At 52.7% G+C, this 15886-nt stretch overlaps 1 protein-coding gene across 15 annotated transcripts in view; it reads left to right on the forward strand.

Moving 5' to 3' along the window:
• Positions 1-15886, forward strand: part of CATSPERD (cation channel sperm associated auxiliary subunit delta) — a 41624-nt gene that overhangs the window by 8332 nt on the left and 17406 nt on the right. For 7 of the 15 annotated variants that reach the window (XM_070624746.1, XM_070624741.1, XM_070624745.1 and 4 more), the window contains 5 exons: positions 3122-3189; positions 4665-4778; positions 9478-9561; positions 12874-13024; positions 13935-14030. In XM_070624746.1, the coding sequence (XP_070480847.1) occupies positions 3187-3189; positions 4665-4778; positions 9478-9561; positions 12874-13024; positions 13935-14030 (448 nt within the window). In that variant the 5' untranslated portion in view covers positions 3122-3186. Of the gene's footprint in view, positions 1-156; positions 272-3121; positions 3190-4664; positions 4779-9477; positions 9562-12873; positions 13025-13934; positions 14031-15886 lie in introns of all 15 variants that reach the window. The other 8 variants (XM_070624734.1, XM_070624733.1, XM_070624732.1 and 5 more) reach the window with 2 other exon arrangements.

Below are 15886 nucleotides of genomic sequence, written 5' to 3' on the forward strand. Positions count from 1 at the left end.
TTCAACCTCCCAATTTGGGTTCCAGCTGACGCCAAGATAGATACACAGTTCCCAATCTCTAGGAACCAAACTTCTCTTAGCTGCACATCTAGAAGGATTGCTTTCTGAATCGGTGTCCGAGAAGGTGCCCTTCCTGATGCGTATCATTGTTTTCAGGTTGGCACACCCAAAGTAACGTCAGCACATTTTGCTGGTCCAGTTCTGCTCTTAGTACTGAATCAAAAAGTCTATATTTATGATTATGAAGTCAATTCCTGGAACGCATCTGTAGGTATATGGGTTTTGTATTTTTTGGTTGGTTGGTTTGTTTGAGTTCAGGCAACATCAGAGAAGAGGTTATAAATTCCGGAAGCACAAAAGATTCTGCTTTGCGGGTGTCAGCCCCAGGACATTACCTTGACCTTTAAGATTCGAAGGACAGTTGGCCTGAACCCGCATCCCGGAGGGTGGGAACCTGGTGTTTCCATCGGGGCCTGGAGTTACAAGCACAAAAACCTGCTCTGATTGGCTGAGGCGGACGAGGGACATGAGCGGGCGTTGTACTGGGGTGGACGTCAGGGAGGATGGGAGACGGCCAACAATGGCTCCTGGGTGCTCGGTGACAAGGCTGGGGGATGGGAGTATTCAGTGCTACCTAGGTCATCTTAGGGACAGGGAGCGGTAAAGAAGAGAGAGAAAGAAGAGACCCCTGAGAGAGGAGGCAAGGAGATGAGGTCAAGAGTGAAGACAAGGGAGATGTCATTCTTTAGGAAAGAGGAGCATGGTCTTCTCTCTTCCCGGAAAAGGGAAGAAGGGAGAGAGAGCATTCAGTTCCTCATTATGGTGAGAAAGGGGTGGGGACAAGGTTTCCAAGCCTGGCACTGCTGAGATTCAGGGCCAGATCTTTCTCGATCATGGGGGGCCATGCCCTGCACTGTAGGGGGCTGAGCAGCATCTCTGGCCCCCACCCACTGGATGCCAGGAGCTCCCCTGAAGTCCTGACAATAAAAATGTCCATAGACATCGCCCGGTGTCCCCTAGAGGTCAAATCCCCTCATTGGAGAACCCATGGGTGGGTGGGTGGGTCACCATCTGGCAGTGCCTTCTTCTTCTGCTACACTGTATCAGTTTTAGAGAAAGACTGTGGGCCCCACAAGAGGGAGCCCCGCCCCCATCATCTGGGGGCCTGCCAGGTGCCTGCTGAAGACAGGCTGGGAAAGTGATCACGGTCCCCCCGGGGACAGAGAAGCAGGGCAGAAGGTCACGCCTGGGTTCAGCCTCCATCTTACTTTTCATGACAGCGGTCCAGACAGACTCTGGACAAGGTGGAGGGGAGATTTTTAGCAAATTGGCACGTTTCAAGTCCTCTGGCTGACGTGTGGATACCGTGTATAAACGCAGCGTCGGATGGGCCCCAGAGAGAACGCCTATAACCCAAGTAAAGCTGGGCTGCCTCGGGGCCATCTTGGGACCGTCCCATCAATCTGTCACATCCAAACCAAACGCACATCTACCCCCGAAACAACAGTCCGCCAACCCTTTACAGAACTTGCCTCCCTCCAAAATTCGCCCACACTGCTGCCTCTCACGTCACTCCCCCATCCTCTCGACCTGCCCCCTCCTGACCTTCCGGTTCAATTCTTTTTTGGCTCACGGTTCATGGCTTTTTTCCTTCTTTGGGGGGAAGAAGGCATAAAATTCACATGAAGCTCACCATTTCAAAGTGTACAACTCAGGAGCATGGAGTACATTCACAGTGTGGTGCCACCATCCCCACTGTCGAGTTCCAGAACATTTTTGTCACCCCAGAAGGAGACCCCATTCCCGTTAAGCAGGCGCTCTGCAGCCCCCTCCCCAGCCCCTGGCCCCCACCATCCTCTTTCTGTCTCTGTGAATTTGACTCCTCCAGGGCCCTCCCGGGAGTGGGATCACGCAGTATTTGTCCTTGTGTGTCTGGCTTATTTCCCTGAGCATCGTGTCCTCAGGGTCCGTGCACGTTGTCACAGGTGTCAGGATTTCCTTCCTTTTTAAGGCTGAATAATATCCCGTTGTGTGTGCAGACCACCTTTTGTCTCTCTGTCCATCCACGGATGGACCCTTGGGCTGCTCCCATATTTTGGCCATTGTGAATCACGCAGCCTTGAACACGTGTGTGCAAATATCTCCTTTTAATTCTTTGGGGTGAATGCCCAAAAGTGGAATTACTGGATCTCTATTTTCAATTTCTCGAGGAGCCGCCATCCTGTTTCCCGCAGCAGCCACACCATTTACATACCCACCAACTGGGCACAGGGGTCCCAGCTTCTCCCCGCCCTCGCCCACGCCGTCGTTTTCTATTTCTTTGATGGTAGCCGTCCTAACGGGTGTGAAGTGGTACCTCGAGGTGGTTTTGCTTTGCATTTCCCCAATGGTTAGTGATGCTGAGCATCTTTTCCCATGCTTCCTGGCCATGAGTGTGTTTTCTTTGGAGCCGAAGCTTCTGCTTTTAAAATAGAATCAAAGCCCGACTCACCAGGAGAAGGGAGCCCTTCCTACAAATTTGGCAGAATCCTAAAAGCGTTTCTGCAAAACCAGTCGTTCTTAACCAGGCACAGTTTCTGCCACCCCCCCACCCCCCCCCCCACACACACACACACAGACCACAGCTGGCAATGTCTGGAGGTATTTTGGGTTGTCAAGACTGGAGGAGGGGGGCCGGCCCGGTGGTGAAGCGGTTAAGTGCGTATGTTCCACTTCAGCGGCCCGGGGTTCACCAGTTCGGATCCCGGGTGCGGACGTGGCACCCCTTGGCACGCCATGCTGTGGTAGGTGTCCCACATATAAAGTGGAGGAAGATGGGCACAGATGTGAGCTCAGGGCCAGTCTTCCTCAGCAAAAAGAGGAGGATTGGCAGCAGACGTTAGCTCAGGGCCAATCGTCCTCAAAAAAAAAAAAAAAAAAAAGACTGGAGGAGGGTGTACCTGGCATCTAGTCAGTAGAGGCTGGGATGCTGCAAAACATGCTAGAGTGCCCCCAGGATGGCCCCACAACCGAGAACAATCTGGCCCCAAATGTCAGTTGTGTCAAGTTTGAGAAACTCCTCTAACTTTCCCTCTGAATTTCAGGGAACTCATATAGTTTTTAAATGACCTTTTCCTTTCAGGTATAAAACACCCTGTTTCGCATCTTTCTGGTGACAATTGTTGTTATAGTGAACATCCCTCCTGCATGGTGAGTGCCAGGTGTATTCCATCATTTTTCACTCTGCTCTGAGTACAGGTAATTACGGGTGGAAATTAGGACAGCAGAAGCCTTGAGGGCTGGGACCATGATGGACTGGGCAGTGTTACTTCCCCAGGGGTCAGAAGAGGACCTGAGATATGAGAGGGGCTCTGGAGCCACCTTCAGATCAACTGGCTGACACACCATGAATATATCATTTGTCTTCTTTTTTTTCAACTTGTTAATTTTGAATCCACAAACTTTTATGGTTTTTTGTTTTTGTTTTGCTGAGGAAGATTAGCCCTGGGCTGACATCTGTTGCCAATATTCCTCTTGTTCTTGCTTGAGGAAGATTAGCCCTGAGCTAACACCTGTGCCAATCTTCCTCCACTTTTTGCATGTGGGTCGCCACCACAGCATGGCTGATGAGTGGCATAGGTCTGCACCCAGGATTCGAACCCGCGAATCTGGGCTGCTGAAGTGGAGAGCACCAAACCTGACCACTACGCCACAGGGCCGGCGCCTATCTTGTTATTTTGGAATAATTATAGACTTTAGAGGAAACTGAAAAAATAACACAGAATCCCCTGTACCCTTCACCCAGCTTTCCCCAATAGTTACACCTTACATAACTATAGTGTATTACACTGACATGGATACAATGTGTGTGTCTAGTCTGTGCCATTCTTTGACCTGTGTAAGGTCACAGAGCCACTGCTGCCATCAAAGCACTAGACCGTCCCATCGCCCCAAAGCTCTCTGTGCCTCCTTGCTTCCACCCCATCCCTAACCCATGGCAACCACTAATTTCTTCTCCATCTCTATAATTTTATCACTTCAAGAAGGTTATGCAAATGGAATCGTTCAATATGTAACCTTTTGGGATTAGCTTTTCTCAGCAAAATTCTCTGGCAATGCATCCAATTTGTTGTGTATCTCTCTAGTCCATTCCTTTTCATTTCTGCGTAATATTCCACAGTATGAATGTACCAGAGTTTGGTTGCTCCCACTTTTTGGCTATTACAGATAAAGCTGCTGTGAACATTCATGTATACATTTTTGTGTGGATGTAAGTTTTCATTTCTTTGGGATAAACGCCCAGGAGTCTGATCAGTGACATCTATCTCCCTTTTTTATAAATGGAGATATAACTGACGTGTAACATTGTATAAGTTTAAGGCATACAATGTGTTGGTTTGATACATTTATATATTGCAACATTGTTACCACCGTTGATTAGCTAATGCCTCTATCATGCCACACAATTACCATTTCTTTTTTTGTGGTGAGAACAATTAAGATCCAGTCTCTTAGCACTTTGAAGTTTATACTACAGTGTTGTTGTCTGTAATCACCGTGCTGTGCACCAGATCTCCAGAACTTGCTTATCTGCTAGTTGCAAGTCCGTGTCCTTAAGCCACCTCTCCCCATCCCCACACCGTCTGTCTCCTGTTAAAGAGATTATTTTGTGTGTGTTCTTCCAGGACATAAGCAATTCGGTTTTTGCTTATTTGCACGGAGACCAGGTATCTGAGGCCAATATCTATTTCTCAGACAGCTGCGGGTACACCTTTCAGAAGTTTGCCTATGAAAGACAGGTACGTTCAATTTGCTGAGAAAGTGAGCATAGAAATATGTGCCCCGTGTGGTTGGAGTAATTTGCTGTCAGCGGGTGACCAAGGGCTTTTTTCTCTTTAACGGTCAGCTGTCCAGCTGGCCGGGAGGGCAAGGAAAGTTCCAGGTCAAAGGAGCTGGCTAGGAAGTTAGGGGGAGGAGCCTGAGGAGTGCAGACGAAGAGCTGATGTCAGGAAAGGCTGCATTCTGAGTAGGACGCTTCACTCCAGGCTTTCCCAAAGATCAGTATCAGCGTGTGCCGTCGTCACCCCATTTTACAGATGCAAGAACTGAGCTGGGTTGAATAAGGACCCCCCTCCAACATTTCTGTCCACCCAGAACCTCCGACTGTGCCCTGATTTAGAAATAGGGTCTTTGCAGATGTAATTAGTTAAGATGGGGTCGCACTAGATGAGGGTGGGTCCCGAGTCCGGTGATGGGGGTCCTTCTAAGAAGAGGAGAGACATGGAGAGATGCGCACAGACGGCCTTGTGAGGATGGAGGCAGTGATTGGAGTGATGTGGCTGCGAGCCCAGGTCTGCTGGCCACCACCAGAAGCCAGGAGAAAGGTAGGGTGAGCTTGCTTCCTCCCGCCCTCCAGAAGGAACCAACCCTGCCGACATCTTGATTTCAGACTGCTGGCTTCTAGAACCGTGACAATAAACTTTTGTTGTTTTAAGTCCCCCAGGATGTGGCATCTTGTTATGGCAGCCTAGGAAACTAATACAGGGACGAAGGCTCAGAGAGGTGTAGGGCCTTTGCCAAGGCCGCACAGCTTGGCAGAGCTGAAAAGCAGAAGCAGACAGGATGCTGGGGTAGCTGAGGGGATAAGGATGTTTTGTTCCCACGCAGAGAATGGCTTCACCCAGAAACACTTGGCAAGTGCGTCCAAAGGAAGGCAGAAAGAATCAACTCCGCTCTCAAGCTCTGGTCACGTCCCCAGTCTGGTTTCCCGGCCCTGCCCAGGGGCCTGATGAAACTTGGAACCTAAGCAGCCACGTATTTTCATTCAAAACTCAGCCTAGAAGGACCCAGCGTTAACATTTGTGCCCAGTTGAAAACTGTCATCCTAACACCCCCAATTGTATTAGGGTTCTCCAGAGAAACAAAACCAATCAGATATGTGTATAAATCTACAGAAGAGGAGATTTATTACGGGAACTGGCTCACGTGGTTATGGAGTCCGAGAAGGCCCATGACCTGCCACCTGCAAGCTGGAGACCCAGGAAGGCCGGTGGTGTGATTCAGTCCGAGGGCGAAGGCTTTAGAACCAGGGGGCTACTGGTGTCAGACCCGGAGTCTGAAGACCCAAGAACCAGGAGCTCTCATGTCCAAAGGCAGTGAAAGATGGATGTCCCAACTCCAGAAGAGCGAGTGACTTCTGCCTTCCCCTCCTTTGTGTCCCATTCAGGCCCCCGATGGATCAGATGGTGCCCGCCCACACGGGGGAGAGCAAATCTGTACTCAATCTGCTGGATCAAACGCCAGTCTCTTCCAGAACCCTCCTCACAGACACACCCAGACATAATGTTTTACCAGCTCTCTGGGCCTCCCTCGGCCCGGTCAAGTTGACACACAGAATTCACCGTCACAGTCCACCCCATGTCAACTTGACACCCATACGCGTCTCCTGCAGCCGCGATCTCCAGATAGACACTAACAAGGTTGTAACTCCACCCAACACGATACCACCATTCTGTGGACAAGCGACAACGCGCTCACCCCTCCCCAGGAGATGAGGAGAAGTCCCAGAGAGAGGTGCACGCTTCTCCTTGATGTCACTTGAATAACAATTGTTAATAATATGGTAGTCTTTTTGCTCTTTGTGTGTGTGTGTGTGTGTGTGTGTGTGTGTGTGGTGGTTACTGTCATGGACATTTCGAGAGGAAGGGACGGGTCCATTTCTGCGTGTCGACTCAGAATAGGGGTGCTCAGGACTGCTGAGGCCAGGACCACCACCAACTACACTTGTTCTCCTGGCCGGATGCCCCCTTGTCCTCAATGCTCTGGAAGTCGTCACCGTCCCTTTTCTGCCTCCGCACCAGCACATCGGCCTTGGCAATTGGAGAGGGAAACCGCCAAGCCGCGAAGAAAGGTCTGGAATCTCGACTTTCACCAGCAAGAGTGTTCACCTCCTTCTTTCTCATCCGGGACGACGGCCTCGATGGCGTTTATGGGATTCACACCCCATGGACGTGTCTCCGGTCTTTATCTCAGCAGTTCTTTACTTCTTGCTGAATTGGGGTTATCCGTTAGCAGGGCCCTTGGCTGCGGGTAACAATGGCTGAAGCAGTTTCGAGGTGGTCTTTTCTCACACAGAAGGCAGCCCCGTCCAGCAACGCTCCCAGGGCTCCGGCAGCTCCCTGTATTTCTGCTCCCCCATCCTCAGCATCAGAACTCATGACGTTCAGAACCCGAATCACGGGGACCCTGTGGCATGGCCACTGCCCTATCGGAATAGACTCGCCCTGGTGATGGGGCAAAACCTGGAGGCCCCTTCTGTGCCAGGCGTTAATCCTGTCATTGCCGAATTGTGGGAAAGTCAAAGGAGGGGTCTCTGTGGTCAGCAGAATAATGGAACCCCCAAAGATGTTTATACCTTAATCCCCCAGAACTAGATGGAATTAAGGTAAGAATTTTTTTTTTTTGAGGAAGATTAGCCCTGAGCTAACTGCTACCAATCCTCCTCTTTTTGCTGAGGAAGACTGGCCCTGAGCTAACATCCGTGCCCATCTTCCTCTACTTTATACGTGGGATGCCTACCACAGCATGGCTTGCCGAGGGGCGCCATGTCCCCACCCAGGATCCGAACCGGCGAACCCCGGGCCGCCGAAGCAGAACGTGCGAACTTAACCACTGCACCACCGGGCCAGCCCCTAAATTAAGAATCTTGAGATGAGGGATTATCCTGGATTATCCGGGTGGGCCAACGTCATCACCAGGGTCCTTATAAGAGGGAGGAGGTGGATGATGGAAGTAGAGGTCAGAGAGAAAGCGACATTTGAAGAGTCTGTGCTCCTGGATCTGAAGATGGAGGAAGGGACCAGGAGCCAAGGAATGTGGGCGCCTCTAGAAGCTGGAAAAGGCAGGAACAGATTCTCCCCTGAAGCTTCCAGAAGGATCCAGCCCTGCCCACACCTTCACTTGGGCCCAGTGAAACCCGTCGTGGACTGCTGCCCTCCAGAATCCGTGCTGATCTGAGCCCCTGAGTTCTGGAGCCCCGCGAGCTCAGTGCTCCATCTGCAGCCGTCACGTCTCCCTGGGAGGCAGGAAGGCAGCCGACGGCTTCCTCTTTTCATTCAGACTCGCCATCCCATCCCCGTCCGTGCCCAAGGAGCTGAGACCCCCGAGTGTGGTCTGGAGCAATCAGGATTCGTCCCCCGGGATCAAGGCCCCTTTGGGGTTCTGCCGGTAGGGGAGGAGTTGGGGCAGCTGATGGGGAGGCAATGGAAAGGCCACCGGGAAGTCTAGCCGCCTGTACTGGTTGGACTAGGATGGACCGACTGGCTCAGTGAGCTCGGGCTGCCCTGACATACCCCAACCTGGGTGACTTAGGTAACAGACACTTCTTTCTCGTGGTCCTGGAGGCTGGAAAGTCCTAGATCAAAGTGCTGGCTGATTCGGTTCCTGAGAAGCTCTCTTCCTGGCTTACACATGGCCGCCTCCTTCCTGTGTCCTCACATGGTGGGGAGAGCCAGCAAGAGAGCGCAGTCTGGTGTCCCTTCTTATAAGGACACAGATCCCATTGTGGGGGTCCCACCCTCTTGACCTCCTCTAAATCGAATGACATCCCAAAGGCCCCGCCTCCAAATTCCATCACTTTGGGGGTGCTGGGGTTTGAATGTGTCCCCCCTAGATTCATCTATTGTCATCCTAGTGCCTGATGCGATGCTATTGGGAGGGGCTGCCTTTGGGAGGCGCTTAGATCATGAAGGTGGAGCCCTCATGTTAGGATCACGGGCTTTGTGACTGAGGCCCCAGGGAGCTCGCTCATCCCCTTCCGCCATGTAGGGACACAGCGAGAAGTCTGCGATCCCAAAGAGGGCCCTCACTTGACCACACTGGCATCTTGATCTCAGACTTCCAGCTTCCAGAACTGGGAGCAATAAATGTCTGTGGTTTATAAGGCAACCCCGTCGGTGGCATTTTGCCATAGCCGCCCGAACAGACTAAGACGGGGGCTTAGCGCTTCCACATAGGAATTTGCGGGCGACACAGTTCAGTCCACAGCACAGCGTATAATGAGAAACTCCCCCTGAATAGCAGAGGCTCAAATAAGATCGTGGTGTCTCTCTCTCTTACCTGGAGGTAGCCAACAGGGCTGCCATCGCGAGCTGCCCCGTCTTCCCCAGGTCAGGGCACTAGGTCATATCCTCCAACCTGGCTGCTGGGCACTTTGCTGACGAGCCAAGAATCAGGAGTGAGGGACCCAGGCAGGAGCGAGGGGTTTAGGCAGGGGTCTCACAGTCCAGGCCACACCACCTCCGCCAACTCCCTGACACAGAGCTGCCTCCATTCAAGCTTCTGCCCGCCGTGCCGCATTTCCACAGAGGTTCCAGAAATAGATCGTAATAAGAAAGACTTTCCTCCATTTTAGCTTATTAGATAATCTGGAGTTAAGTATGGACTCCGACACACGTTTGCAGTTCATTCACACGCGATGTTTTTTCGTTTCTCTCATAGGCAGAGCTAGCCGGGTCTCTGGGTGGGGTCTTCTACTTTCACTCCTTGTCGCAGGTTGGCCTGCTTCTCATTGATCAAGGGAAGGTGAGTAACTTTGGACTGGGAGGAACGACTTCAGTGACCTTTGCCCCAAGCCAGGATTTTGTTGAACCTCACGCGCTTAGATTTTCTTATCTGAAATCCATCTGGCTTTTCATTCACCTGTCCATCCATGTATCCATCCATCCATCCATCCATCCATCCACCCATCATTCCATCCATCCATCCATCCACTCATCCAACCAACCATCCATCCATCCATCCATCTACTCATCCATCCATCCGTCCATCCATCCACCTATCTACTCATCCATCCATCCGTCCATCCATCCATTCATCCATCCACCCAACCATCCATCCATCCATCCATCCACTCATCCATCCATCTGTCCATCCATCCATTCATCCATCCATCTACTCATCCATCTACCTATTCATCCATCCATCCATCTATTTACCTACTTATCCATCATCCATCCATCCACCTACCCATCTTCACATCCATCCTTTCACCCATCCACTCTTCCATTTATCTACCTACTCTACCATCTATTCATCCATTTGGCTATTTATCTATCATACAACAATGCATCCATCCACCTACTTATCCGTCCGTCCATCCATCCATCTACGTATTTATCCATACATCCATCTGTTCATGTGTTCATCCATCCATTCACTCATCCACTCATCTGTTCGTCCATCTACCCATCCACCCACCTATCCATCCATCCATCCACCCATCCACCCATCCACCCATCCATCCATCCATCCATCCATCCACCCATCCACCCATCCATCCATCCATCCACCCATCCACCCATCCACCCATCCACCCATCCATCCATCCATCCATCCATCCACCCATCCACCCATCCACCCATCCATCCATCCATCCATCCATCCATCCACCCATCCACCCATCCACCCATCCATCCACCCATCCACCCATCCATCCATCCATCCATCCATCCATCCATTCATTTACCTGCTTATACATCCATTCAACTGTCTATCCATCCATCCATCCATCCACTCATCCATCCATTCATCTGTCTATCCCTCCATCCATCAACCCATCCATCTATCTATCCATCTCCATCTGTTTACCTACTTACCCATCTGTCCCTCCCTCCCTCCATCCGTATGTCCATCCCGCCACCCCCCCACACGCCTCCCCCCACCAGTCCCTGGCTCATTCGGTCAAGCACTCAGCCATAGTTAAGTGTGTCCGGGGGCGCTAAGCACCATACTGAGCGCTAGGCATGAAATACGGGGTGTGGTGCGTGTATCGCTGCTGGCGCACCAGATCGCTTTAAAGGCCTCGTGTTGAACGTTTTTTTAATGATTACTTTCATGTGTATTCAGAAAATCAGTCCACTGGGAGACCTCCCAGATCTCAGTTAGGATAAAACTGAGTTCAGAAGAGAAGGCCGTCCATGTAAACTGCAATTGAAGAAAAAGTATTAAATCAGAAAAAGAGGGGCCGGCCCAGTGGCGCAGCAGCTAAGTGCGCACGTTCCGCTTCTTGGCGGCCATGGGTTCTCTGGTTCGGATCCCAGGTGCGGACATGGCACCGCTTGGCACGCCATGCTGTGGTAGGTGTCCCACGTAGAAAGTAGAGGAAGATGGGCATGCACGTTAGCTCAGGGCCAGTCTTCCTCAGCCAAAAGAGGATTGGCAGCAGATGTTAGCTCAGGGCTAATCTTCCTCAACAAAAAAAAGAAAAAAAAAGAAAAAGATTCAGTCCAGTTAGTTCCTCTGCTGCTGCAAAACTTGTGAGCGGGGCGGGGTCAGCTCTGAATTTCAGGGGAGACCCAGCATCGGGGAGTCCTAGGGGGTCTTGTTTGTGGTCTACTCAAGTCTTCCTGGGCACCTCTGCCAAGCTGGAAGACGCTCTACTGCGCTCTGACTGGGTATTTTTCCACTCCGAGCCCTCTCCCCCCGCCCCCCGGCTGCATAGACTGCAGGAGGCTTTTGAGCAGGCGCCCTCCAGAGCGAGATGAACCCCACACCTGCGCTGATCAGCGGACACTCCACGGCTGTGCCCCTCTATCGGGGAGGGACGGAACAGGGCGACTCGCGGTTTCTCTGGCCCCGTCTCTGGCTTCCCCCACTGCAGTCAGCAATTAAGGCTGAATTCGTTCCTGTTTGGCTTGTTGCCTCCGTCGGCTGCTCTGGCACCTGGCGGCTCAGCTGAGCTCCTGGCAAAGCCTGCCTCTCAGCATCCGGGCCCGGGCCCGAGGCCAGCCCATTCATGACACGGTGGGGAAGAGCGGGGGGCTGCGAACTCCCAGGCTCTTAGCACGTCCGCAGCGGGGCCAAGACGAGTCAAGTGCAGCAGCCTGCACGGTCCGTCCTCCCCGTGAGCACTCAGTCTCCCTCTGTGCCCCGGGAGGCGCTTGGAAAGCAAGCCGGTAGGTCTGCACACACAGAGGCACCGGCCAAGGGTCCCACGGAGGTCTCCCCCTCCTCTCCGCGGGGCATCTTCTGGGAAAGGGATGCAGGAATCTTGGTGGTACTCACTTACGAACCATGGACACGGTTTTGTTATTTTGTGGGGTTTTTTTTTTTTTTTTTTTGAGGAAGATCAGCCCTGAGCTAACATCTGCCACCAATCTTCCTCTTTTTGCTGAGGAAGACTGGCCCTGAGCTAACATCCGTGCCCGTCTTCCTCTACTTTCTATGTGGGACGCCTGCCACAGCATGGCTTGACACGTGGTGCCATGTCCACACCCGGGATCCAAACTGGTGAACCCTGGGCTGGCGGGCCAGCCCCCAGAGTTTTGTTTTACACTTCCATCCTTGCCTCGCGCTGTCAGGTCTCCCACACAGAGCAGATAAGAGAGGTTTGAGAGCCACACAGAGGAATCTAGACGGTGCGAGAGCTGGCCCTTAGAGGGTCTCAAGGTGCACGTGGCTTCATGCTAAAGGTTGTTGGGAAGAAAATCCAGGGCGTGGGCGCAGGCAGAGGAGGAGGGGGAGACGCGTGCAGGAAGCCAGCGGGGGCCTGGCAGAGCAGCAGCAGAGGGGGCAGCCCCTCAGCCTGCATGTGGACGCTTTGGGTGAATAGCTCTTTGTCGTGGGGCCGTCCTGGGTGCTGTGGAGGGCTGAGCAGCATCCCCGGCCCCCACCCACTCGAGGCCAGGGGCTCCCCCAGTTGTGACAACCACAGACGTCCCCAGATTGCCCAGTGTCCCCTGGGGGCAGAATCACCCCAAGCTGAGAGCCACTGGACCAGATAATAAGGTTGGAAGAAAGATCGAATAACGGAACTCGTGGATCCACGCTGTTCCACTGCCAGCTGACCAGGCGACTGCCTTTGTCGCCCCACACTCGATCGTCCCTTTCTCTCAGGCCATGTTCTGCTATTCACATCACCCCGTGAACCACAGTTTTGGGCTGCCCTTTGACTACAATGGGACCCTCGACATCCTCATCACCCCGGGCCAGAAAGGCATTCTCATCTTCTGGTTTGAGAAGAGCCTGTTGGTTTCCTGGAATGCAGGTGAGCGAGGCCCCCCCGCTCAGGGCTGAGACTCAGTGCCCGCTCTGGGCCGGGAAAGCACAGCCATTTTTTTTTCTCTCCCCTGACTTGAGTGGACAGCGATGAGCCCGTTCTCGCTTTGCCATCCTCACTGCGTCCCCCCATCCCTGCTTCATGGGACCTTCAGGGCCACATAGGCAGCTTCTGAGAGTCACCTCTGCCTAAGGCACAGGGTCCAAGTCTTGGGTCCAGGAACAGGAGATCTTGCTTTGGGGTAGAGGTTAGTGACTCCAAGAGGTGGGTCGGGGCCACCCACTCGAATTTCCCCTGGGCCCGAGAAGAATCAGGAAATGGCATAGCCCCACCAGCTGGCCTTGCTGAGGAATCCTGGCAGTGCCCTGGCTAAGTGAGCCCCAGCCCGCCAGCCAGCATAAGGAGCAAAAGGCAGACCTGCCAGGAGGAGGTGCTGTCAGGGACCTCTGGGCACAGATGTGGCTGCACCAGCGCCTGCAATCACAGTCAGCTACCCAACACCAGTCAGGCCGCCTGAGCACAGCTGTTTCCTCCCAGTGCAAGGAAAGGGCTCAGGGCTGGCCCACCCCTTTGGAGAACCCATTGCAGAAAGAAAGTTCTGTCTTATTCCTCATACACTTTACCCATCTAGTAAAAGGCATTCTGTTGTGTTCATGCCTCCAGACGGCCAAAAAGCATTTCTCTTATAAACTCAACAGCCATTCCCGGGGCTCTGGAACCAGGAAGATGTACGGGGGTCGCATTTTCTTAAACCTAACCGTGTTCCACACCATGTTTCTCGACCTGGCATCTCGTGCTGTGTTTTCCTTGACTATCATCTGAGTCGAGAACCGAGGGGTGCGGAGGGTGGTGGGGGAGCCCCAGCCCAGCCTCACGATGCTGCCCTGTTACCTCCTAGGTCAGCTCGTCGACCCGGTCGAGGTGAAGGAAGGACGCCAAATCGTATATTCGTCCCTTTCGGAGGCCAAGGTCACCATCCACACCGTGGCGGCCAGTGCGTGCCCCGCCCGCGGGTAGCTCTCTAGCCGGGCTGTCTACCTGGCTTGTTAACCATTGACCCCCTGCAGCCAGCCCAGCCCAAACAAAACCCAAACGTGGTTATCGCCTTTCTAGAACGACCCCGGGCCTAGTCTGTGCCCTTTCACGATGAAATGGACTGTCGGTTGGGTATGAGTTTGCTCGCGGGGCTGTGGCAAAGCTCCCCACAAACGGGGCAGCTTGGAACCACAGACATCCCTCCTCTCGCGGTTCTGGAGGCCGCAAGTCCAAGATCAGGGTGTCGGCAGGGCCGGCTCCTTCTGAGGCCTCTCTCACCTCCACCCGTGTCTTCACGTCATCTTCCCTCCGTGTGTGTCTGTGTCCACATTTCCCCATTTTTACAAGGACCCCCATCCTATTGGATTAAGGCCCACCCTAATGACCTCATTTTAGCCCAATCACCTCCGTAAAGACCCTACTTCCAAATAAGGTCACATTCTGAGGTCCTGGCGGTTTGGACACCAACATATCTTTTTTTCTTTTTCTTTTCTTTCCTTTTTTTTTTTTTTTTTTGAGGAAGATTGGCCCTGAGCTAACATCCATGCCCATCTTCCTCTACTTTATACATGGGTATGCCTACCACAGCATGGCCTGCTACGCAGTGCCATGTTTGCCAGTTCGGATCCCAGGTGTGGACATGGCACTGCTTGTCAAGCCATGCTGTGGCAGGTGTCCCACATACAAAGTAGAGGAAGATGGGCACGGATGTTAGCTCAGGGCCAGTCTTCCTCAGCAAAAAGAGGAGGATTGGCAGCAGATGTTAGCTCAGGGCCAATCTTCCTCAAAAAATAAATAAATAAATAAAATTAAAAATAAAAATAGAATTCATTACCATGTGATCCAGCAACCCCACTTCTGGGTATTTACGCAAAATATATTTTTGGCGTGGAGCCCGTCCGAATATCCATCAGCAGCGTGAGAGGCACCCGTTTCTCCTCGGCCAGGCCTGCAGGCCACGAAGCCATTGCACTGTCCCCCTGGAGCTTCTGGGGCCTCTCTGACAAGCCCTGACCTCCGGGGACTGACCTGGTGCAGCTCCTAGGGAGCATCTCCTTCCTTGCTTTCTAGAAGTTTCCTGATTGTTCCATCGGATTCTAGTCTCTTCCTTTCTGAAGCCCAGGTTGCTATGGACTGAATGTTGGTGGCCCCCCAAGTCTGTATATTGAAACCTCACCCTCAAGGTGATGGAATTAGGGTGGGACCTTTGGAGGTAATGAGGTCGTGAGGGTGGAGCCCCCGTGAGTGGGGTTAGCAGCCTTATCGAAGGACCCCGGAGGCCACAGCAAGAAGGTGACCAGGAAGCGGGCTCTCAGCAGACGCCAAACCTGCCGGCACCTTGATCTGGGACTTCAGCCTCCGGAACCAGGGAAATAAATGTCTGCGGTTTGTAAGCCCCCCCCGTCTGCGCCAGCCCGAAAGGGCTAAGACGCAGGTTATGCAAATTCATCATTTTCTTCCCCTTTTTTTGGTTACGGCTTTGTTGAGATGTAATTCACGGACCATGCAATTCACCCCCTTGAAGCATGTGACTCAGTGGTTTCTGATGTGTTCACAGAGCTGGGCAAGGACCCCCACAGTCAATTTCAGGACGTTTTTGTCGCCCCCAGGAGAAACCCGTACCCTTCAGCCATCACTCCACAGCCCACATCCGCCCCCAGCCCCTGCCAACCACTAGTCTGCTGCCTCTCCCTCTCCATTCACCTATTCTGGACGTTTCCTGTAAAAGGCATCACCCGCTACATGGTCTGTTTTACTCGCTTCTTTGATTTAATGTCTTCAAGGTCCATCCACGTTGTTGCGTGTGTCAGTGCC

This window comes from Equus przewalskii, chromosome 6, assembly GCF_037783145.1.
Source record: "Equus przewalskii isolate Varuska chromosome 6, EquPr2, whole genome shotgun sequence".
NCBI classification, from domain to species: Eukaryota; Metazoa; Chordata; class Mammalia; order Perissodactyla; family Equidae; genus Equus; species Equus przewalskii.